Genomic DNA, 26,614 nt, shown 5'->3' on the forward strand with positions numbered 1-26,614 from the left:
ATGAAAAATGTTTTTGTTTCATAGTTTTTCTTCTTCCCACTCCTTTTCGAGTGTAGATGAATGATTTTGGAATTTTGAACAAATGCTTGAAATAAACAAAAAATTAATGAATGAATGAATAGTTTTCACACGGTACATCACTTTCTGATGATGGGTTTTAAATCAATGTTTCTTTGCTTAAATAATTAAATGTATGGTGTCCAGCTGAGCAGACATGTTTGTAACTCCATGAAAAACAGGTTCATAAAAAAAATAAAAAATAAAAAATAAAAAATCAATTGCATTGTTTTTTTCATGCCTAAAGAGGAATGAAAACACTCAGGAAAAAAATCTCAACTCAGGTTCTCGTAAATCAAACCACAGGAGTAGCTGGGATACATGTTCCTGGTTTGGTGTAGTATTAGTGGACAAAGAACTATTAGATCAGTTCCTTCAGTAAAGTACTAGACACTGTAAAAATACTCCATTGCAAGTGAAAGTACTATTTTCCATTCTATATTTGTCATCAAAATGAGCTTATATAACCATACCAAATGTAGTTAAAGGTAGAGTAGGGGATGTTTTCCTGGAGCATTTTTTACTATATTACTTAAAATCCCCTTCACACCCCAATTGCAACTAATTAATTAAATGCCCTAACACAAAAAGAAAAAATTTTTAGTCACCCATGGAATGGACAGGACTGAAAAAACACCATCCAATCATTTTGAGCAGCCCATTGAAATGATTGAATGGTGATATGTCTATCAAATTCAACTGCCATTTGTCCTTCCCCCTCTGCAAGTATAATCCAGTACTCTGGAGGCGTGGCTTGGGGGGTAAGTCTGAAGAAAGAGGTTTCAACTTTTGAATTGTGTATTTTCAAAATGTTTTTTCAGGATCTCCTACCCTACCTCTAAAGCACAGGTGTCAAACATGCGACCCGGGGGCCAAATCCTGCCAAAGGGTCCAATACGGCCCGTGGGATGAATTTGTGAAGTGCAAAAATTACACTGAAGAAATTAACAATCGTGTCAAAATCATTTTAATTCAGGTTCCACGTACAGATGCATACAGACCAATTAGTTCTCAAGTTGATCAGAGCAGTAAAATATCGTCATAATATCCTATACATAATGACAACAGCAAATTTTTTGTTTTGGTGTAAAAAAGTAAAATTACATGAAAATGTTTACATTAACAAACTATACTTTTTCAAAAAATTTGAATAACCTGAACAAATATGAACAACCTGAAATGTCTTAAGAGAAGTAAATGCAATTTTACCAACATTCTGTTTTTAAATGTTATGTGTATTTGTAGATGCACCGTGATCTGTAAGTTATAATGTGCACGTGTAAATGATAAACTGAAGAAGAATATTTTTTAAATTGCACTTTTTTTTCTTGAGACATTTCAAGTTGTTCCTATTATTCAGATTTTTAAGGAGACTTTGTAGATGTACACATTATCATAATTTAATTTAACTTTTTTCACTGTTATTATTTTACTGCTCCGGCCCACTTCAGATCATATTGGGGTGAATGTGTCCCCTGAACTAAAATGAGTTTGACACCCCTGCTCTAAAGTGTTGAAGGTCAAAGTGTTCATTGTGCAGGAAAACAGACCTTTAGTAAAAGTCACTAATTGCATTCACTGTCATTGATATAAACATTTTAGGTTACTTTTATTTTTAATATAACTTTATGTGAGGAAACATAGAACCATCACGACTACTTTGGATCTGTTTAGACCTATAGATCTTCCACTTGTCAAAATTGTTCATTTGGGCTTGTAATCAATGGCCTAACTTCCCATTTAGGATAGACTTGTACTACAGACACGGTAGTATTTGTTGCTTGTGCATATGTGACTTTACACATACTGCCTCTCAGAGTATATGAATTACACTGCACAGACAATGAAGTACCTGGTAAAGTTTTATAATCAGAAGAATTTGGTAAAATTCACTTTCATTCATTGAATATATTGATGATGTAATCTTTATGTAGTTTGTACAGGATGTACTTTGTCAACATTCCTTTTCTGATTCAAGCCAAGGCTTATGTACCAACCTGTCCCTTCACCAAACAGACTGGATTGCTGCACTGCTGAACCTCTGTACTTCAGTGACAGACCTGCTAAACAAGACTCATCAGGAAGTAACTCACTTTTAATCTCTTACAGTAAACTATAACTGATCTTAGTGTTTACATACTCTAAGTCTGATGTAAACTTTGAAACCAATAAAACTTTAACCAGTGTTGTCAAATGGAATCATCTATCCTGATGTAAATATAACCCATAAAGACCCAAACAACCACAGGCGACCAATATCAACTACAAATATATGTTTAATAACTTCTGATCCACTAATCCTATCGATCCATGTAAATAATTGGTGTAAAATATAGTTTCTTATCTTTTCATGGTCATTAGATATAACCCATTTGGACGTTCAGAGGTGCTGTAGTTACCGTGGAAACACCATCATCTTCTACAACTTTGATTCACCAGTAAAACCCATGGAATTTGATAAATGACAGTGGATGGAGCTCTTGTTTTATGCTCAGTTAATGATATATTTTCTGAAAAAATAATATAAAAATAAGGATAATATTATAATAAATGACGATAAATCACCTAAGAAAGGTTATATGGGGTGAAAAATTCATTTGGGAACCGCTGCAAAAGTAGCACTGTGTCATGTCGGCTATTGGACATTGTCTGTCTTGTCTGTTTTGTTTGTCATTTCCTGTTTTATTTTGTTAAGTTTCCCTCATGTGTCTTGTCTGTTGTCTTTACTTCCTCTCCCTGATCGTGTTCACCTTTTCCCTGATTACCTGACTCCTCCCTGATTATCTCCACCTGTGTCCAATTGTCTTCCCGCCCTCTTGTGTATTTAAACCCTCAGTCTTCCCCTGTTTAGTTGCCAGTTTGTGCTCTACAACTTGTTGTGTTTACTTACCAGCGGTTTTTGGATCTTGTTCGTTTGTCTGCCGTGTTTGACCCGTTTTCGTCCTTCGACCACCGATTCAGCCTGTTCCTGTCCTGCCTGCTCGTTTTCGACCTGGTTCGTGTACCCGACTCTGTCTCTGCCTTCTCCCTTTAAATACCTCAGCCTCCACCGATTACCTGTGCTTCGACCTTCGCCTGGATTACTACCGTGAGTCAGCCTGTCCCCCATGTACCGTTGCTTGTTTGACTGTCTTTCCGTGTATGACCTGGCTTGTTTATTGACCACCCTGTGTCTGTCCCTAGTGGGGATTCCGTTGGGGTTTTTCCGGCTAGGCCACGCCGGTCGTCTGCCGTATCCACCCGCAGCCCAGACGATTATCCCGGAACCAGAGGCTCCACAGAAATTATATTATCTCTGTGTTGTACCATTTTCCCTGTGAAAGTGTTTAATAAAAACACTAAACCTTACTGGTTACTTGTGGTCTTGCTTTTGGGTTCAGCCTTTGTACTTAGCCTTTCACACACTGGGTCTTTAGGGGTTAATGCATTAAGTCATGTAATGCTGTCTATTGTCTTGTCATTGTGTTTTGAAGATACACGTCTTTGCTCTGACAGCTCACTAAATGGAACTCACTAACCTCAGCCACTATGTTTCTATTGGTTAAATTCCTTCTGTAGATTTTGAACTTTTATCAGTTCCTTATCTGCTGTACAGGCTAGAACTCAGGTGTCAAACATACAGCCTGTGGGCCAAAACCAGCCCCTCACAGGATCCAGTCCAGCCCCTCACAGGATCCGATCCAGTCCAGCCCCTGGGATAAATTTTTCAAATGCAAAAATTGCAGACAAATAAAATACTATAATAACCTATAAATAATGACAACTCCATTTTTTTTTTCTTTGTTGTAGTGTAAAAAATATTGACATTTACAAACTATCCTCGCATACAAATGTAAATAACCCGAACAAATACAGACAGCCTGAAATGTCTTAAGAGAAGTCAATGTAATTTTACCAACATTCTGTTAAATGTTTTGTGTATTTGTAGATCCACGGTGATCTGTAAGTTGTAATGTACATGCATAAATGATAAACTGAGGCGTAATATTGTTAAATTTGCACTTATTTTTCATAAGAAATTTCAGGTTGTTGATGTTATTCACATTTTTGAAGGAAACTTTGTAGATGCAAACCCTTTCATAATATAATTTTACTTTTTTAATGTTACTAGTCTGGCCCACTTCAGATTGTTTTGGGCTGAAATAAAATGAGTTTGACACCCTTGGTCTAGACCCACCTGTCATACCTGTGGTTCATGAATCTTTACAATCAATGGGAAAAATGCAAAAACAGAAACATGTAGTTCACTGCTTTTGATGGTGACCCTCTGCTTCAGCATTAAGTCAGTAGATAATTCTTAACTCATATGCAAACACACTGACCATACAATGTCTCTGCATCTTTTGCCACTATAATAAATACATTTATACCCCACACAGAGGATACACTGGAAAGTGTTTTAACGCTTTTTCATGTCTTAATATTTCTGGCTTATTAAATACTATAAATCTACAGCTTTTATAATTGTATTTATTTATTTTGTTATTGTATTACAATAGGAGGGCTAATGCTATTTATTAAGTATTTGTATTGTTGCTGTGATTGTTATTATTTCTTTGTCATTTATTTTTTGATGAAGGGCACACTGTGTTTCATTGCCATGGTACTTGTATCCTGAACGCATATGACAAATAAACTTGAAACTTGAAATCTCATTGGCAAGTATGATGATCTTTATAGAAGACAGAGCAAGCACATAATTAAATCACTTGTACTGATGTTGTATTGTAAAAACTATTGTAAAAACTGAAAGGAAGTCTAAAAATTATGTTGCACATAAAGTTGGAATAAAATATTTTACCTCTTCTCATGACATGATTGTGATAATGTGATTTATTCTTGATAGATAAACTGTAATTTGGACTCAGTATGTAATCATTGTACCCAGTCAAAGGTGTTTCCTGATGTAGGAATAAAAAGAGGCAAGGCAAGGCAGATTTATTTGTATAGCACAGTTCATACACAGGGCAATTCACAATGCCTTACAAAAATGGAAAAGAGACAGATTAAAAACATAATTACAAATAAAACATAATCAATAGAACAGAAATAATAATCAATTAAAACAAAGTAAAAGAGAAGCGTGCAGATAGAACCCTTTCAGTTGCTCTATGCACAGTTGAACAGAGCTGTTTTCAGCCTGGACTTAAACACTGTCACTGTAGAGGTCTGTCTGATGTCATCAGGAAGACTGTTCCAGAGTTTAGCTGCATGGACCTGAAACGCAGCTTCACCTTGTTTAGTCCTGACTCTGGGCACCAGGAAAAGACCAGACCCTGAGGTTCCCAGGGTCCGAGATGGTTCATATGGGACCAACATGTCACAGATGTACTTTGATGCTAGACCATGGAGAGACTTATAAACGAGTAGAGCTGTTTTAAAGTCTATTCTCTGAGCCACAGGGAAAGAGGAATGTGTCAGAAAACAAACTGTGTAATTTCTTTAGATCCGTCACACAGCAAAAATTGGAGAGTTGAATCAACTCCCACAGAGTTGATTTTATCTCTTTTTCAGAGTTTATATAGGTCCACACTTTACAGAGTTAAATTAACCTTTTCATTGGAGTTAATTATTTAACACTACGCCAGAGTTGCCTTTTTAACTCAGAAACCTGAGTTAACTTAACACTGACTGATTTAACTACCAACACTCACAAGAGTTCATAATTTCACCAACCTGGGTTAAATTAACCCATATGGATTTATTATTTACACTGTCAGAGTTTCTCCTTTAGCTCAAACAGAGTTAAATTAACACCATGAAAGTAACAAAAATAACACTAATTTTACTTAATTTTCACTCTGAAAGTAGTGTTAATTTTAATCATAAAAAAGTGAATCCATTAAAAATGACTTAAAATTCAATGTGAACAGGATGATTCAAAGAAAGCTGATGCATTTTTTTTTTAAAGAAAATTTATTTTTCCTCTTTTTTCTCTCTGACAGTGACAGTCTGATAGAAATTGCACAAGTTCACCTGGTTAGAAATGCAGGGGCCAGGCAAATTAACTATGGAGAGACGCAAAACAACATTTCTCCTGTCTTAATTTCCACAGGCTTGACTAACTGTTTTTATTAACCCCAACTCTGAATGACATTTAACCCTTTCATGTATGAATTGTGAGAACCTTAGTCAAGATTTTTGTCTTCAGTGTTTTTATTCCTCCTTAGGCATGAAAAAAACAATGCGATCAAATTTTTTTTTTTTCCTATGGAATTACAAAAATATCCATGCACTTAATTTTTGAAGTAAAGAAAAATATGTTTAAAACCCAATATCAGAAAGTGATATGAAAACAATAAAATTAAAACATTTTTAATGCTGCTAATCTGATGTCTTCTCAAATTTTAACATATTCTAATGCTAGTAATTACTCACTTCATGGAGATAATATGCAAAAAAAAAAACAAACTTCGTGTCTTACAAATAACAATTGATTTACACTTAAACATGTTAGTGCAGATCAGGTTTATCAAGAACAGCAAAGTTACAGTAGTGGTCTGAATGTCACTGTATGGGATGGTGCGTAAGTGTCCACTGTGTTGGCTGATATGGAACTAAAACAACAAAGCCCATGAATATACAAGAGAACAGCTGTAGAATAACTGTCCACTGGAGTGGCCTATGCATGAAAGGGTTAAATCACAGTGAGTTAAAACTACACTTTGAGAGTGAAAATTGACTCTGAAATGATTAACCCTGAAATTTCAACTCTCCAGTTTTTGCTGTGCACTCTTCCTTTCACTTGCAGTCTTGTCTCTACTTTTTCTGCAGTTATGTCCCTTTCCTTCACACCGTTTGGTATTCATAAGGCCCCAACCTTTTTTTTTTTTTTTTATTATTTCCTTTTATTGAAATCTTTAGTGTTTTTCAGTTATATGCAAACACCCAAAAACCACTGGATTAATCATTAACGAATTAAACGAATTCTAAGGAATTATTGCTCAATGGACTGATTCAGGCTCCTGAGCATGTGACACGATTCCACACCTCACCTGGGCTGACAGTATGGAAGTCACGCCCCAACACCGAGCTGTCACTGAGTGGGAGAGACGCGTGACAGACACCTTCAGTTGGACCTGGTCTGTTGTGTTTACTGGATGGCAAACACCCTAGTCTCTACTTTGACGGATGGAAGACTATCACCTATAGAGGTTACCGTCTTTGCTTTTTGTCTTGGATGTAAGAACACGGCGGAAACGTGAAGGAAGTCGAGCGCGCCGGAGAGAAACCCCGCGTTCCATATGCGCAAAGACGCACGGCAGACATGGCTCACAGGGACTACCGACCCGAGGGGACACGTGTTTCTCTTCAAGTTCTGCCACTGCTTCTGTTAAACCTGTTTGTCTCGGCGAAGGCTTTGGAGATGATGGACCTGAAACCACCTGCCCTCATGTGCAGAGAGGTAATGACTTATTAAGACAATCCATAAGGAAGGTTTCGATGGAATGTGCGCACAGTTTCACTTCAGTAATTGCTTGGCAGGGGTTCTACTAAGATAAAAGTGTCGCGACTTTTATTGTTTCTCAAGAAAGAGGCAGCAAATAAACAACAGCTGAGAGCGAGAGGGAGATCAGAGTTTAATGTCCATTACTTATTTACTATTGTGACTCAGCTTGACATCTTATTCCACTGCTCCAGTTCCAGGGAAAGCTGGTGCGGCTGCATTTTTTCTTAATTGTGAAATGAACCAAACACAAGATCATCCAAATGTAATTCAATCCAAATGTATTTATATGGCATTTTCAGAAACAATAGAGGTAACCAGAGTGAAAAACCAATAAAATGCATATAAAGACAAAAATACATTAACACTTTTATTAGAATTATTCTGAACAGTTCCTGGTTTCTGTTTTAATTGACTGGAACAAGGAAGAAAAAATATCAGAAACAACACTGACATAGATCATCTGTGTTTACTACATGTAGAATACGCTGTAGAGAAGGGGTGTCCAAACTGGGCTGCCGAAGGGTCCAATCCCATGAGATGAATTTATGAAATGCAAAAATTCCAGTGAGATATTGACAATCAAAGGTGTCACATACGTTCCAATTCAATCTCAAGTGGATCAGACCATTAAAATATTATCAAAAATAATCTATAAATAATCACAACACCAAATATTTCTCCTTATTTTAGTGTAAAAAGTAAGATTACATGAAAATGTATCATTTTGCATTGTACTCTGGAAAGCATGGTGAATCAAAATGACATATTAAATTGTGAACAAATATTTGGTTTAAGTGTTGAGCAATCTATCAGACTAATTTTAATGTTTTGTTAGTGTGCACTAAAGTAAATGCAGTTCAACAGTTCTACCAGACCCTTTTTATCACTTACATCAGTATTTCCATTTTATGCTGCTTTATAATTTTATGCCTCTACATTTCACAAAACAGTACTGAACCCTTTCTGTCACTAAATATTTATGTAATAACTGCAAGATTAACCCATAAAGACCTGAAAGCATCTACTGATCTAAACTGTTTAATACCTGTTGATCCACTAATCCTATTAATACATGTAAATAATTGGGTAAAATGCAGTTTGTCATTTTTTCATGATCATCAGATATGACCCATTTGGACGTTCAGAGGCTCCGTAGTGAATATGGAAACACTGTCGTCTTCTACAACATTGATTCACCAGTAAAACCCATGGAGTTTGATAAATGACAGTGGATGGAGACACTTATTTTTGTGTTTAGTTATTGATATCTTTGCTGAAAAAGTCACTTTTTCTTCAGTTTTCTCTGTTTCTGATATAATAACCCTCAACTTTAATCTTAGCTTTCACGAACATCTACATGATCAGTGAATTAAATATAGGAAGTTATATGATTTACACTGAAAAAACACAAACAAAGGAGGATAATATTACAATCAGTGGTGATACACCACGTAAGAAAGGTTAATTATAGACAAAGATTTGTATGGAAACTGCCACAGAAGTAGCTCTTTGTCTTTATGGGTTAATACATTAATAATAATAAAAAACATCCCTTTTACATATATGTATACAATATGTACACTATGGTCTGTTTTGCTTTTTCATAAGTCCTTGTTTCTTTGCTGTTCCATATTTTATAGAACTATACAGTGTTGTTCATAAAGATGGAATGAAATATTTAAATTTCTTATGAAATGATTGTGACAATGTGATTTATTGTTGATAGATAAAGTGTAACCGGGAACTCCTGGTCAAATTTGAATACTGATGTGTATAAATAGGAAAAAAAGAGGAATGTATTTACAAAAAAAATTATTCCACCTTAATGGGCAACAGTGTAATTTCTTCAGATCCGTCAATCTTGCTGTTACTTGCAGTCCTGTCTGTGTTTTGTCTGTTATTTCCCTTTCTTTCACGCCTTTAACCTTTGTTATTCATAAGGCGGGCTTTGATGCAGATGACTGAAGTTGGTGAGCGATTAATCCCCAACAGCATTTTTTTTTCTTTCTGCAGGGTTTATCTGATTGCTCCATGGGCCAAGGTACTGTGAAACTGTCAACACATAATGACTGGCTCATATCACAGCAGTATGCAGGTTAATTAATGCAGGATCACACTCCTCTCCACAGCTTTTCATTATGATGCGGGTCTACCTAAAGAGGATGCAGTCGATGTCGATCATTGGGAGCTGAAAGTCATTTTTTGCTGTACAAACAGGCAACGCTGTGTACCTTGTCTTCAGATAAATATTACAGTCCAAGGTAGTTTGTTTTTTTTTTGTATCTGTGGTGTTTTCAGATGAAGTGGCACACCTTTTCTAAGATACATGAAGCATTTTTTTAACCACAACAAAAATATTTCATGTCACAGCTACAGCCAAGTTATTCTGAGTCGCGGTTTGGCTCTGTCATACATTCCTATCATCATTGTTTGACTTGTCATCCATCCAGCTGCCTCTTGACATCCATGCCCCTCTTGCGTTTCCTGACTGTGTGCATGTTATGTGTCTGTGCAGACGTTAGCCATCTAAAGGATGCTTCTGAGGAGTCTGGTGACCAAAATTATGAAGACGAGCGCCTTGGCACAAATGGTTTGGCAGAAGGAAGTGGCCTGCAGTCTGTGTTTCCTGAACGAAGTGGTACAGAATACATCAAAACATCTCGAGTTGCAGATTTTTGTTCATGTCTTTGTTTTAATTCTACTCTATTATTCTACGCTCTTTACTCAGCTTCAGTGACAGTGTGCCACAGCTCCCCTTACAGGAATATTTACAGGACACTCCAGTTTACTTACTCCAGTGTTGCTCAGTCAACTCAAAAACCCACACGTGAGGTAATATTTCTGACTTTATTAATCCATAAAGACCCAGTGCTACTTTTGTGTCAGTTCCCAAATAATTTTTTTCTCTATATTTAACATTTCTTAAGTGACTTGTCACCATTTATTATAAAATAATCCTCTGTATTTTGTATTTTTCCAGTAAAAATCAGGCATTTTCCAATATTTTATTCACTGATCATGTAGATGTTCATAAAAACTCAGATTAAAGTTGACGGCTACTGTATCAGAAACAGTAACAGAGGAAACTGAAGAAAAGGGGACATTTTGGGGCGGCCATGGCTCAGGTGGTAGAGCGGGTCGTCCAATAACCGAAGGGTTGGCAGTTCAAATCCCGCTCTATGCTAGTCAGTCCGTTGTGTCCTTGGGCAAGACACTTCACCCCCCTTGCCTCCAGTGCCACTCACACTGGTGTATGAATGTTTGGTGGTGGTCGGAGGGGCCGTAGCCGCAAATTGGCAGCCACGCTTCTGTCAATCTGCCCCAGAGCAACTGTGGCTACATATGTAGTTCACCACCAGAGGGAGAATGTGAGAGTGAATGAATAATGGATCAGTAATGTAAAGTGCTTTGGGTGTCTAGAAAGCGCTATATAAAAATCCAATCCATTATTATTATTATTTATTATTTTAATCAAAATACATCATTAACTGAACATAAACCCAGTGTCTCCATCCACTGTCATTGTTCAAACTCCATGGATGTTACTGGTGAATCAATGTTGTAGAAGATGATGGTGTTTCCACGTTCACTACGGAGCCTCTGAATGTCCAAATGGGTCATGAAAAGACAACAAACTGCATTTTACAGCAATTATTTACATGGATTGATAGGATTAGTGGATCAACAGGTATTAAAAAGTTACATCAGTAGATGCTTTTGGTCACTGGTGGATGTTTGGGTCTTTATGGGTTAAGGAATCATTGCCTATGATTGTATGAATACAGGCATTATTTGTTTTACCTATAATAAATGTCTGCAGCATATGAGTGACAACTGAAGTTAAAACAAACATTTCCTTTGCAGTTGCTGTTGACAGAGGAAGTGATGTTTGGCAGGCCTTTTGTGGTCAGGGTCATTGGACATTCAAATAAATCCTACATCAAAAATGTCACAATTCCATCCCTAGAAACAGGTGAGATTACATACAGAAATAGCTGCAACAACGCATACAATTTGGTATGTTTTGTTTTCACTTTATTTAATATTTACTCTTTCCTCTTTCTTTTAGTTTGCTCCCGGAACCTAGATGGCAGAGTTGAGCAATGTGATGATGGTAAGTATATTATTAATACAGAAAAAATGCCTCAGTTTCAAAGTAGGTGATTTCTGTCTGCCCTTCACCCTGTTATCTCTATAATCTATCATTAAAAGCTAACCTTGTTTTATTGAATCTATAAAAACATTGTTTGTAATCTGATACTGACTACTAGAAATACACGAGTGCCAATAAAAACAGTTTTGCATACCCGAGGAGTGATACAACCCAAATAAAAGTAAATAATGTGCTGTTTTTGTAGTTCCCAAACTCCGAGCTGTAACTGATCATAAGAAGGATATAGTCGTCCTCCAAGTGGACAGCACCGATGAGAAACAAAGGGAGCTCATGTGCCTGAAGGTTCAGAATGGCATTCCTGGAGGAGATGTTCTTGAATGGGTCAGTCTGTTGCACTAAAAACATCTAGACAACACATAATAGTCTTCTCTGTAAGATCAGTTTTGACTGTGTGTGTGTGTGTGTGTGTGTGTGTGTATATATATATATATATATATATATATATATATATATATATATATATATATATATATATATATATATATATATATATATATATATAATTTTTTTTTTTTTTTTATCCTTCGTAGCCCAAAGGCCAGAGAGAAGTGATCATCTCAACAGAGTCCGTTGTACCATGTTTGTGCTTCCAGGTAGTTCAAGTTAATTGCATCTTTGAGTACTTAGAAAAGCGCTCTATAAAACTGATGTATTATTATTATTATTATTATTATTATTATTATTATTATTATTAAATAGATTATGATTTCTATTATTATTGCTTCTTCTTTTTTTTCAATGTTCTTTTTATTGGAATCAAGGCAAAAAAAAAAAGAAAAAGAAAAGTGACAGTCATACAAGAAAAAACAATACTTTTGGATTTTCCATATGTACATTTCCCACCCCTTCCCAATCCACCCTACAAAGTCCCGGGTAATGTATCCCATATGAGATTAAATAAATAAAAAAATAAACAAATAAAAAACAATGATATTAGTAGGTATGACACACATCAGGCATAAATAATTGAACAAAAAGAAAAACAAAGTGGAGTTGGTCTATGAGCCAGATTTCTATTATTGTTTCTTGTGTACGAAAAATAAAAATAAAATTGTGTGACGTCTCTCAAACTTTGTTTTCAGGTATGGTGGAAGGAGAAAACATTGCGCAAACAGTACTGCCCTTTCCAAAACCAACAAGGTAAATACAGGCCATTAGAGTTGATGCCAGATCAAGACTCATTTGAATGGTAAATGATTTCACTGCTTGTCATTGTATTTATTTCGCAGCTGCGCAGGAGAGAATGCAGCGCAGGGTGTCTGTGTCTATGGTGGAGTCTCCAGTGAGGGAAGGGGGCTCAGTGCTGATCTGGAATGTGACTGCCCCCTGTAGACTGGAGGCAGAGGTGTGGCTCTGTAAAAGAGACCCAGCAGGAGGTCAGTGTAAGGAGATTGCTGGCTCCAGACAGACCCTGAAAAACCACTCACATGCTGGATGGAGAGCTACACGCAATGGACACTGGGTAATCAAGTCATTTTTACTCATGCAGGTTATGTGAACTGTTCATCTGTACACTGTATATTGTATATTTTGAACTTAATCTTGTTTGCTTATTCTCTACCTTACTTTTTTTATTTTATTTTATTTTATTTTATCCTGCATGCTTCTTACTCACTCCATGTTCTATGTATGCACCAAACCACTGGAGCAAATTCCTAGTAATGTGAATCCTGTTTACTTACATGGCAATAAACATGATTCTGATTCTGAGCTGTTCAACTACAGCCTTTACCTGAGCTGTTATTTTTCAGCTACAGATCATGATAATCATTTTCTTTCTAAAAAGTTCTAAATATTCACTGATTTATTACTGTTTTTCAGAAATCAGGGGAGTTCAATGGGTCGTCACATCCTCTGCTTTGTGTTCAGGTAGTCGTTGTTTTGGTTCCTAATAAACTACACTGAGGCCCATGAAGTTGGAATAAAATGTGTTTATCTATTTTCATGAAAGGCTTGTGATAATGTGATTTATTCTTTAGAAATGAAATGTAACTGGGACTCATATGGTCAAAGGTGATTACTAATGTGTACAAATAGGAATAAAAAGAGGAATGTGTCAACGAAACAACAATATTCCAACTTTATGGGCAACAGTACACGAAAAATGGAACATGAACTCTTCATTGATTGACATTTTTAATGACTGCTTCAAGATAGGTACTTAAAATCTATGACTTCTCTGTTAATTTTCTAGATGAAAATTCGAGGGGCACATTCACAGTTGGATCCTCATTGCCCATTTGCAAGTAAGATTAACATTTATTTCCCATACTTCTATTAAACGGTTTAATGTTTAACTCTTATCACCTACACAAGCACCAGCTCACTTATTTGGCACAGGGTTAATCACCAACTTGCTTTTGATATTGTTCTTAGCATTACATGTTTAAAAGTATTTTGTACTTGCTTGATTTATTTCTGCAGCATCCCGTTGGAGATGGATCCTTCCCCTCCTCATTGGATTCCCACTGATATGCTTGTCTGTACTAGGAGCCTATTTGGCACAGGGGGTGCTTAAAGGTCTGTTTCTTTTTATAAATCATCATTTTTTAATACCACACCTAAGGAAGATATTTAACTTAATGTTTATTTTTTAGGTTATGTGTGGAAATGCTTGAAAGAAGATGATGTGAAAGGTATTGTATATACATATATACTGTATGTAACAGCCTGACATCCAAGTCCTACTAGGTCAAAATAAGGCTTTTTAAAGACATTTTCACATAAGGAAAATTACAGGTTTAAATAATAAAAGTAATGATGTCAAAATTCAGTATTTTTTGTGCTATGACAAATCATAATTGCTTGCTGACATAATGGTCTGAACTAATACATTAAAAAAATAAAATTATGTATAGGTACATATGGGGAAAAAAAAAATCTAAATTCCTGAGATGCAAGTTTGCTGCGTAATTCCAACCAAACTCCAACTGGCCACGGAAAATCTGAAATAAAAATACTTCAAAGTTTTTGTTTGAGACACAAACCTTAGTTATCTGGGTGTAAGACCTGTATGCATTCAATTTTGCTTTCCTATTTACTTTATTGTGGGCACGTAATAATTGTCATGCTGAGTTTTTTTCTTGGAATTGTATGACTTCAGTCTCAGAAATGCTGAGATTTGAAATCGTCAGGTCCATAAGTAGGCCTATTGTGACAGAAACTCAAATTTTGTAATTTTACCTCTTTACACCACCACAGTGGATCTGAAATGAAACAATCAAGATGTGATTGAAGTGTGGACTTTAAACTTTAACTCAAGTGGTTTTATAAAAATATTGCATCAAGCATTTTCAGAGACTCAAAAGTAATTCATTCTAAATACATTAATTCATTATAAATACATGAAGGGTTTTCAAGAGTTGGATGAAAATGTCTGAAGTCTGAGTCCCATGGATGTTACCAAACACTAAGTTTGGTGCCTTCAGTTGCTGCTTGTTTATGGGTCTTTACGCCCTCAGTGGAACCCTCAGTAACTGAAAAGCTGCTCTATTGGGTTGAGATCAGGTGACTGACTTGGCCATCGCACAAAATCCAGAAGACCTGTCGTAGAACAACAGTTTTAAGTCCACATTTAAACCAACCCTAGTTCTTAAAAATTGTTTTATCTACTGGCCCTAATACACTGTCATATTACAGAGTTTCAGTTTTTTATCCAATGCTCCTCCTCTCTTTCTTTTTTCTTTATTATAACTTTTATTTAACCAGGAAAAAAGCTCATTTAGATTAAAAATGTCTTTTTCAAGAGTACCCCTGCCAAGACAGCGGCAGCAGCAGAAGTTACAAAAAATAGAAATCACAGCCATACATCCATAGTAAAAATATACATAAAACATAATAATAGTCAGTTCTAAAAGCATACATAAAACGCTAAAATAAGAACGCACATATAAAACACCACCATTATTTTTAAATGGTACTAAAAGTGTAACAGCAATGTTCCTTAAAGCATCTCAAAGCAGAACCCAATTCAATCAATTATAAAAACATCAACATCCAGATTTATCCTTTTCCGATTCATTTAAAATGACTTTCTCCACCTCTTCTGATCCTTCCTAGGTGCTGTGGGTGGTGGGCATGTGGTGTTGTTGTATCCACCTGATGATGAACAGGCTTTACCAGAACTAATGTGTCATCTGGGATCGTCGCTCCAAGCTCTGGGCTGCAGTGTGTCTCTAGACTTGTGGAGCCATAAGGAGCTCAGTGCTCTAGGTCCTGTTCCTTGGCTCCATTCAAGACTGGACCGGCTGCAAAGGCAGGGTGGTAAAGTGGTGCTAGTCCTGACCCAGGCAGCCTGGATAAAAGCTGAAGAATGGGGAGCCCGGAGCTGGGAACGCAACACACCCAAGCAGAGGGAGGGCGGCATGGATGAGAAAGGGACCGGCAGAAGTTACCCCCTCTCTCCTCCCTGTGTAGATGTTTTTAGTGCCTCGTTGAGTTGTATTCTAGCTGATTATTTACAGGGTCGTGCAGGTGAGCGGTTCATGCTGGTACAGTTTGAATCACTTCCACCTGAGCCTCCAGGTGGTTGCCGACCACTGCCTGAACTTTTCCGTGGCCTCCACGTCTACAGCCTCCCTTCACAGAGCCTGGGATTTCTAACCGAACTGGCTGGGGCTCGGAAAACGGCCAGCGCTTCAGCTAGAAGGAAGAGGGCGGGGGGCCTCAGGATGGCATCTCGAGCCCTGGCACGAGGCCTGTCAGGGTTCACTGCAGGGACAACTGTATTACGACTTGCAGGGATGCCGCAAAGTTGTGTTGGAACAGGAGCGGAAGACTCTGGGGAAACGATGCCCCTCCAGCCATGTCTTATTACCCCTCCATCCAGCCCCGACATAGACCCCAAGACCCCCAAGAGTGAAATGGACTGGGTCTGAGAGTAGCAGAGGATGACACAAACTGAAGGAACTGAAAGTGATACTCTGCAGGTTATCACATAAATATATCACATTGCTGCTTTGTCAAATCTCGGGGGTCTCTAAAAAACTGGTGCAACATGAAGAAAAACAAGTACATCATATGAAAACTTAAAGCACAGCACAAAACCTCAAAAGTCTTGAAAAAGGAAACTCATAAAGACATATTAAATGGAGTTTCTTTACTAAGTGAGGAATACAAAAAAAAATCCAATATATCCAAGAAGTACTCTCTTGTGTTTGTCCTGACCTCAATACTTTAGCCGTTACGTGTGTTTGATTTGTGTTTTTTCACAATTCGCACAGACAGTGGGCTTTATACACAGCCCCACATCTTCCTGAACTTAAGGCAGCTTCTTTATTTCCTGTCTTTCATTATTGGACACACTGGTTAATCCAGGTGTGTCTGACCACAGTAGTCACAGCAAGAAGTAACAGGCACACGTGGATTAATCAGTGTCCAATAATGAAAGACAGGAAATAAAAGAACTACCTTAAGTTTAGTTAGAAGTGGGGCTGTGCATAAAGCCCATATAGAAGTTTTGATAAATAAACTATTTCTTCTTGTGTCCATACTCTTACATTATCCAGCAGACATGGGGAGTTAATTTTATACTGTGTTTTTGTCTTACTGTAAGTGTTTAAATAAAGAATATGAATTATTTTGTTTGAGTGCCACTTCACATTTTGCCACCCAAAAGTATTAATGTATAAAGCACAAGTATTCAGTTCTGGTCCTTGAGGGCAGGTATCCTGCATACTTTACATATTTCCCTCTTCCAGCACACCTGGAAGCCATTACATCGTTATCAGACTTCTGCAGAGCTTGATGATGAGCTGAAATATCTAAAACTTGGACAATACTGGACATCAAGGACCTGATTTGAATACCCCTGGTATAAAGCCTGCAGATATGGGGCGTTAAAACATGCAGCCCATGGGTCAAAACCAGCCCAGGAAAGGTTCCAAGATATTAAAAGACTCCAGACAAACACTAATATTTTAACAATATTATGCCTGTTAGTAAATGTTTTAGTGTACTACTGTAATGCACAACTAGAAATATTGTTAAAATTGCATTTATTTTTCATAAGAAATTTCAGTTTTTTTGTTTTTTAGTGAAAACATAGTTTGTAAAAATTGTAATTATTTAATTTTACCTTTTTTCCATTTAAACAAAAAGAAAAAATTGGAGTTCTCATTATTTACAAGCTTTTTTTTTAAAGGTGTGTGCATTGAGTTATTTAAGGATCAGTGCAGATGATGGCAGCAGCTTATAATTTATGTATGGTCAAATTTTATTCAAATAACAAATGTGGAGGGTGCGTCAAGCTTTACTCCTGTCCTAAAATGCATCAGATTATACACCTATGTCTACTATTTTAGGAGCAATTTTTATTTTAAGTTTGTGAATTAACCCTCCGGTATCCGGATGCACCTTTTAGGCACACTTTGCACTTCGTGTTAAAAAACTTCATATTATTTTTCACAATTTAAATAAGGTTAGAGTTCAAAAGTTGTTCATTTGTGCATGATCTTTAAAATTCTGGCCACCAACTAAAATGTGCACATTGTAAACAAAAAAATTACAAGACTAGCATCTGTCTCCCAAGTGTGCCGAAAACGCACTATTTCTTCCATTTGATATGTATGATTAGGGCTGACCTTGATTTACAAAAATAAAATCAAATTAGAGCAGAAAAATAAATCGATATATAATATTTAATAGTTTGGTTTATAGGTGTGCCTTTTTGGTACACTTGGTGACAGATGCTAGTATTTTTGAACATTTGACCTGGCACCAAAAATAATAATGCAAATTAATCAGTGTTGGAGTTAATCATTGACACGTGCCAGGCTGCAAAAATCAAATAATATGTAATCCACTTTTTATGTAGTGTATTGAAAAAAAAAAATATTTTTTTTGTTTTTTTTTGCATCCAAAAACAAAAATGGTTTGTTTACATTACAAACACGGCATTTAAAGGGTTAAAAAATGTTACGATTATTGAGTATTTGGTATTTTTATTTACGCCTCAAGTTGATGAAATAGAAAAAAGTGTAAAAGAATTAAAAACAAACTGTATGAAATTTTTTTTGACATTATTCCACAAGTGTGCCAAAAATGCACACTTGGGGCTAAGTAGGGGCCCTGCTGGACGGGATACCAGAGGGTTAAGAATCTGTTAATTATCAGTACATTTAGGGTGTTTGATAGTAAGGGAAATCAAAAAAGAACTGCGACTTTATTTGGTTTTTTTTAGAGGCTTGACGTCCTGTAGTGGATAAAGTGGTGCAGAGTGATTGGTCGGTGGGTGAATCCCGGTGGTGTTGGGCGGTGTCTACATGCGCGTCTCATCTGCAGGGCAGCTGCTCATTCATCCCACTGTACTGCATACAGACTGACAACGCTAGCTTGTTCTCACAATGGACTTAGCTGGAGATTGTCAGCTAAAATGGAACGCTTGAAATATTAAACCCCGATGTGTAAAATGTGAAACTCACATTGTAGATAGTGTGTGAACCAGCAGGGAATCAGACAATCATCAGTGGTGCAGCGGACGCGGTGGCTTTGCAATAAGGTAACTTTGGTACCGGGCTAGCCAGTTACAACAAACCGATCAGATAGTTTAGCACTAACTCTAATAAAGAGCACTCAGGACAACCTTAGCTCATATGTAAAAGTGCTTTAACGCTGAGTGGAACTAGTTTTAAGGTCATTAGAGCAGATACGCTGACTGTGGTATCAACATTAGCTGTGGTTAGCAGTTAGCTGTTGACCTTAGCCGGCTAGTTGGCTAATTGTGGTGCTGATGCTGAGGAAGCTAACAGGAGCATCCAAGCTAGCTCAGAGTCTGATTTCAAAACAAGCTTTCCAAACAATATTCAATATATATACTTAGGCAAAAACTAAACTTCACCCGTTTTAAGTTTTCTAATAGACAGAAACTTGAAAGAACAGAGAAGACAGTTGAATATATATATATATATATATATATATATATATATATATATATATGTATATATATGTATATATATATATATATGTATATATATATATATATGTATATATATATATTCATGGCACAGCTTTAATGTTAATTGACATTTACATTTATGCATTTGGCAGACGCTTTTTTTCCAAAGCAACTTACAGGGGAAAACCAATCAGATCCATCAAATTTTATTTATATAGCGCCAAATCACAACAAAAGTTATCTCATGACACTGTACCTATAGAGTTGGTCAAAACCAGACTCTAAGCCAATTTACAGAAACCCAACAGAATCCTCCAGGAGAAAACACTTGTGACTGGTGTAACTGTATATAGTTGCTCTTATTCTATTCTATTTTATTCTATTCTATTCTATTCTATTCTATTCTATTCTATTCTATTCCTTACTTTATATGCTTAGATTTGTTTGGTTGTTTTACATTGTGGTGTAATCATGCTGCTCATATGTGCATTTAAATTGCCGCTGGGACAAATAATGTTGTTTTTCTTTGATTCAATTGAAGGGAACAATGTTATTACATACACTAACAACAACTTACAGATAAATAGCCTATGTTACACACTCCTGCAAAAAACAGCAGGTCAGTCACAGGTATAATATATTCCAGTGCTATGGCTTTACTAATGTATTATTGTCTGATTGTACAAGTTATATCTATGGCTTGTTTCCTAAGCTTTAACTGTGTGTTTTTATACTTCTCTCTGTGTGTGTCCATTAGAGGATCATGTGGTGGGCTTGGTCCTTCTTGCCTGCTCTGGTGCTTCTCTCAGAGCTGTCTGTGGTCAGAGTCCAGACGGCACCATGCCAGACCTGTAGAAAACTCACCGACAGTTTCATCGAGGTACTGCCAATGATTTACTAAACCAACTACTCACACTTGGGTCTTTGAGCCACATTTTACAGTATTCAAGTTCCTATCATGCCCCTCTTTTTTAGGGCTTGGAGAGAACGGCCAACAAAAACTTTGGGGGAGGAAACACTGCCTGGGAGGAGGAGAAGTTGGCTAAATATGCAACCAGGTAATAGTGAATGAAGTTTCTCTTGTGATGTGTCCGTGTTAGATGTATCAGTGTACATTTTTAACATATGCTCTATTATTTAACCTTTACATGATTTATCAAATTGCTGGCTTCTTGTTTCAGTGAGACTCGTCTTTTGGAGATTGTAGAATCTGCCTGTGAGAAGGCAGACTTTGAATGTAACCGGCTGCTGGAGCAGATAGAAGATCAAGTAGAGACCTGGTGGTTTCACAGGTAAATATTTGGAACACTTGTGCAATATTGATTAAAAAAAACAACTCAGATTGAATTAATTGCCATTACACATTTACAAGTGCATGTAAACAAAATGTAAAATAACAACAGGTTTATGAATTTCCAAAGAGTCAGTCTTCAAACTATCATTAGATTAAGTCTATCAATTATTATTTTTTTATACTGAAACATTTTAGGCCAGAACAGAGTTCATGTAATTATGTTACACACATGGCTCTGTTTTCATTCATTCAGAAAGCTAATTTCCAATACAGCCCAGTGTGGATGTGCATGAAAAATTCATTAGTCAGTTAGTCAACAGTTACTTTTAAGAGTGGACTGGTTTTTATTTGTCATGGGGGTGAATGTTATAGTTACTTCATGCAGAGTGCTGCATATGTTAGCCTGATTAAAGTTTTACTTAAATTGTTGTAAGAAATCACATGGTGTACTTGCAGTTCCCCCACTCTTTGGTTATTACATTTTTTCTCTATTGTCATTATTTTGGTTTGGGTGGAGTGCACGTCTTAATAATGACTTCCCAACTAATCACTGAACCCAAATAAAAGAAAAACAATTAAAAAAACAAAACAAAACGCAATTCAGTAAAATAAAATGTCCTTAATAATAATTGCATTCATAATAATCCAAAACAGTTGAATCAGTTAAAACAAGAACAGGAAAAAGTGAAATGTGATGCAATTCAAAATGTGAAATGGCCTTAGAATAAAAGTGAATTGACCTTGACATCTTTCTGTAGCTGCATGGCAATTACAGTAATTAATTATTAAATTATTGGTGGTGACTTATATGTATGTTTTCAGCACTGAGTTTATTCAGTGTTTTATGTACGATTTAGTGTGGATGTGTGGCTGAAATTTCTTTTCTTCTGTAACCTTCTGCTACTGCTGTCCTGGCCAAGACACTTTTGCAAAAGCAAATTTTAATCTCAATGAATCATTTTTCCTTGTTAAAAAGAAATCTTTCTTCTTCTCCATGTTCTGTAGGCAGCAAGAGGCACCCGACCTGTTTGAGTGGTTGTGCATAGAGCAGCTGAGACTCTGCTGTCCGCCTGGTCGCTTTGGACCAGACTGCAAAGGTTTGAAATGCATGAAGCCTTAAACAAAACATGTCTTTGTTTGTACCATTTTAACCCTTAAAGACCCAAACATCCACAGTCAACCAAAATAATCTACTGATCTAAAATGTTTAATACCTGTTGATCCATTAATCCTACCAATACATGTAAATAATTGGAGAATACAGTTCATCGTCTTTTCATGGTCATCAGATATGACCCATTTGGATGTTCAGAGGCTCCATAGTTACCATGGAAACACTGTCATCTTCTACAACATTGATTCACCAGTAAAACCCATTGAGTTGGATCAATGACAGTGGATGGACACACTGGGTTTATGTTCAGTTAATTATATATTTTGTTTAAAAAGTCCCTTTTTCTTGAGTTTTCTCTGTTTCTGATATAATAACCCTCAATTTTGATTTGAGCTTTTATGAATATCTACATCATCAGTGAATTAAATATAGGAAAATACTTGATTTTCTCTGATAAAGCACAAAATACAGAGGATAATATTACCGTACTTTCTGGACTATAAGCCGCTACTTTTTTCTCACGCTTTGAACCCTGTGGCTAATACAACAATGCGGCTCAAATATAGATTATAGAATGGCCTCCAGGGGGTGCTCTAGCAGTAAGCGCAAAAGCGAGACAGACAGATGGAAGAGGTGATGCGAGGTGGAGAAGTTTTAAGATTAACTTTTAACAGTTATTTTGCGTGTCATGCACAAACCCTCATCATGGAAAACACACGAAGAAATGCATATGATGTAGCTTTTAAGTTAAAAGCAATTGATCTGGCTGTCTAAGAAGGAAATAGAGCTGCTGCACGCAAGTGCCATTGAGAGCGACAATAGAAGAGAGACTGAGAAGGTGTGTGACGGAGCCTTTTTGAGGCTGTTCAACTCCCAACACTGAAGAAGACGACTTCAGTGGTTTCAATGCGCAGAAGGAAGATGAAGATAGCGATCAATGACTTTCCTGGGTTTTTTAACCAGCTGTGTTACTGTCGTTTTACTGCCGTGTTACAGGCACTGTTTGGAAAAAAGCAGTTAAGGTATGTAAATAAATATTTAAATAATCTTTCTGTGTACCATCTTTCTGTGTAAATATCTCATGTTACAATGTGGACACCTGCGGCATATAGTCAGGTGTGGCCTATGTATATGTACAAATATTTTTTTCTTTTAAAATTTGGTGGGTGCAGCTTATAGTCAGGTGCGCTCTATAGCCCAGAAAGTATGGTACAATAAATGCTGATAAATAATTTAAGAAAGGCTACATAGAGAGAAAAAAAATTTAGGGATTGTCACAAAAGTAACACTTGGTCTTTATGGGTTAAAACATTCTAATTTTACAATCAGTACAATTAATAGTAGTTGTCTGCTCTAAAGCCAATTAAAACCTTGAGGAGGTGTTTTTTGCTAATAGCTTGCTCTTTTTATATACAGAGTGTCCATCTGGCCCTGGTGGTGTATGTGGAGGTCTAGGTCGCTGCGAGGGGGAGGGGACTCGTCTGGGAGATGGCGACTGTGTCTGCGATCCTGGGTACTCGGGCCATCTGTGCCAGAGCTGTGCTGATGGCTATTACCGAGAGAAAAGCTCCAACGATAGTGCAGGAGCCTGCGCAGGTACTTCGGATTCAGACAACTCTCTATATGCATTAAACCCTGTTCGCAGTACAGCAAGTCATCTTAAGCTGACCCTCTCTCTGATCCCTCTCCCCTCACCCTTTGTAGCCTGCTACCACTCATGTAAGAAATGCACAGGGCCACAGGATTACAAATGTCACGACTGCAAACCTGGGTGGATCCTCCATGACAACAAGTGTGTGGGTGAGTCTGGCTTTAGAGGTCATGTGGTAACATTTTATACATCATGTGCCAGCTTTCCAGGTGTGTTTTATCTGACTGCCCTTTTCCGTTTCTTAGATGTGGATGAGTGTGGTACTGAACTAGCTCGCTGTCCTTCCAACACCTACTGTCATAATACAGATGGATCATACGACTGCAGAGGTGAGGCATTTATGTTGAAAAGGGTTATGAAAAAGTGGCTGCTCCCCCTGATGGTTTCACCAGTTTTTGTGTCGTTTTACTATACCATTTAACTGTATGTCAGGAAAAATGGTTTAAACTGTTTTGGAAACACACATAAAAATAGGAAGCAGCAAGCATCTCTACATTTACATTCACTTATTTTTAATTGACAGACAGTATGGAGATAAGATATTTGTTTTCCATAAGTACTGGGACATACCTTACCCCTCTCTCTCTCTCTCTCTCTCTCTCTCTCTATGTGTATGTATATATATATATATATATATATATATATATATATATATATATATATATATATCGGTCTCTCTCTCACAAATGTCACTCTACGCATGAGGTATGCACAGGCCGTATGTCTGCAGGAGCCAATGTTAATACTGATATGTCGGGACTGTGGGAGTAAATACGACATTGCTGTTTTTAACTTAATTTCCCATCATGCAGCGTAATACTGCGCTTCTGTGATTATAAGTCAGTTGTATTCCATAATGACTAATATCTCCAAAAATATTGGTCTTATCAACTTGCTGAGATATTTAAGGTGGAGATGGGACTATTCCTCAACTGTAGGTACCAAATTGGCCAGTTAAAAATGTCTCAATTTGTCAGAATCGTGCCAATACACACACACACACATACACACACACTCTGAGACCTTACAGTATTATGCTATAGATTCCTGTAAATAAGGCCTGCAACAAATTCCGATAAAAGGCAAGATGGGTAAATTAGGACTAGTTATGAGGTAAAAACAAAATAACTCAAATTAGACATATGCGCACGTTTCTTTTTAAGAGTTGTAGCTGAGTAAATTAAAAACCTGTAGTATCTCAGTACTAAATTGAAATACTTGTAGAGAAGATGTAAAATATAGAAAGTATGGAGAACATTTTCACTGTATGACAAACTCATGTCTTGTATTCAGGCTGTGACCAGGCATGCGTGGGCTGCATGGGTAGTGGTCCTGCCCGCTGTAAAAAATGCGCCCGTGGCTATAGAATAAAAGGCGCAAAGTGCATTGGTAAGGATTTACTATTTATCTAAATGTGTACACTGTATTTTATCTTAATACTGTTTATTAATTTGACTGATTTGTTTTTTCACCGTGTCCAGATATAGATGAATGTAGTGAACGTGCAATAGCCTGCCCGGGGTTAAATGAGGCCTGTATTAATGAGGAGGGATCCTTCCACTGTGAATGTGCTGATGGTTTCATTCGAAGAGACAGCATTTGTGTTGATAATAAGCCTCCAAGTAAGAACTGATTATAACAGAATATGCAGATGCTAATGACTGAGTTTTTCAGATTTTTTTGCTGAGATTGGGTTTTTTTTTTTTACCTCTCCAGCTGACCCAGACAAAGGCCTGTTTGATGACATGACAGACGATGAAGTCCTTGTGCTGCAGCAGATGTTCTTCGGCGTTGTAATCTGTGCCCTGGCTACACTCGCTGCTAAGGGGGATATGGTTTTCACTGCCATTTTCATCGGAGGTGTAGCTGCTATGGCTGGATACTGGCTGACAGAAAAAGGAGACCAGATGCTGGATGGGTTTCTAAAGGGACGCTAGGTAGTGAGTCTGAGGTCTCCAGTGGAATAAGGACCTTGGAACCACAGCCGGTAAAGCACTGAAAACTCCATTAGGGCATGAAAATATCCCTTTGATGCTTGTCTTTCAGGGATTGACTTGGGATTGGGGAGATACTCAAAAAGGGCTTGGATTTATTTATGTTTATAAATAGGATAATGCAGGAAAAAGTGAGAACTTGAATGCTGTTACAAGCGTAAATCTTGAAGAGGAATTAAGCTACACTGCACTGATACAAAGGAACTGAACTTGATCCCCTACCTCAACTGTGTTGGGAATAAGGGTGACACGAAGACAACTGCTGATTGTTAAATGTATAATGCATTTTTATGTTTCATTTTGCGCTGATGTCAAAGAAATGCAGTTTTCTTCCACTGTTTTTTCCACACCAACACCTCTAGTCATCATGTTTGTCATTTTTGGTTCTCTCAGTGCTGTGGAAGCAGATGAATAGTGAATAGTACACAGGTTTTGACCAAAGCAGGTTAAAGCAAAACTTAAGCTTATGCAACGGGATTCATTGAAACTCTGGGATTTTTCCATTATGAAATACTGGTTATTTATGTTCGCACCATGACTTTTTTACCTCCATACTTACTGAATGATATGTTTTAGTAATAATGCATGAGAATAGGATTTGAAATGAGAGATAATACACCGTATGTATTAATTTACTGTCTTTACATTGGCATGGAAGACTGACCTTTACAGCTGCTGGATCAACAACATCACCGCTACTGACTACTGTATGAGTGCAGGTACCATTTATGTCTTTGTGAGCCAATGTGCTAAGGAATATACCAGCTCTGAACTGAATGATGCTAACCATGTTTTGTTGCCTTTCATTTTTTTTTCACAGTAATATTTATTACCAAGATGCTTGCCATCTATTGTGTATCTGGATGTGTATTTCAATGCATTTTTTTTTATCAATTAAGTTATTGTAGCAGATAGAAAATCATTAATTTATCACTTTTTTTTTTTTTTTTATCAGTGTGTCTAATTTATTTTTGGATTTTTTTAGT

The 26,614-nt window shown here is 36.9% G+C and overlaps 2 protein-coding genes across 2 annotated transcripts; both read left to right on the plus strand.

Moving 5' to 3' along the window:
- Positions 1-7,096: 7,096 nt before the first annotated feature.
- On the plus strand, positions 7,097-17,261 carry LOC115421819 (interleukin-17 receptor C). The gene is made up of 16 exons (XM_030137763.1): positions 7,097-7,462; positions 9,521-9,548; positions 9,637-9,768; positions 10,023-10,145; positions 10,236-10,339; positions 11,372-11,480; positions 11,577-11,621; positions 11,866-12,002; positions 12,212-12,274; positions 12,764-12,821; positions 12,911-13,143; positions 13,503-13,550; positions 13,876-13,927; positions 14,106-14,201; positions 14,279-14,317; positions 15,741-17,261. Exons 1-16 carry the CDS (start codon positions 7,325-7,327, stop codon positions 16,556-16,558), a joined length of 2,223 nt encoding a protein of 740 aa, XP_029993623.1. The 5' UTR covers positions 7,097-7,324; the 3' UTR covers positions 16,559-17,261.
- Positions 17,262-18,960: 1,699 nt separating this feature from the next.
- On the plus strand, positions 18,961-26,513 carry creld1b (CRELD disulfide isomerase 1b). Its single transcript, XM_030137711.1, has 11 exons — positions 18,961-19,179; positions 20,333-20,455; positions 20,551-20,633; positions 20,757-20,867; positions 21,875-21,966; positions 23,400-23,579; positions 23,688-23,783; positions 23,880-23,963; positions 24,928-25,023; positions 25,116-25,256; positions 25,351-26,513. Exons 2-11 carry the CDS (start codon positions 20,339-20,341, stop codon positions 25,569-25,571), a joined length of 1,221 nt encoding a protein of 406 aa, XP_029993571.1. The 5' UTR covers positions 18,961-19,179; positions 20,333-20,338; the 3' UTR covers positions 25,572-26,513.
- The last annotated feature ends 101 nt before the right edge of the window (positions 26,514-26,614 follow it).

Source organism: Sphaeramia orbicularis, chromosome 7, assembly GCF_902148855.1.
Source record: "Sphaeramia orbicularis chromosome 7, fSphaOr1.1, whole genome shotgun sequence".
NCBI classification, from domain to species: domain Eukaryota; kingdom Metazoa; phylum Chordata; class Actinopteri; order Kurtiformes; family Apogonidae; genus Sphaeramia; species Sphaeramia orbicularis.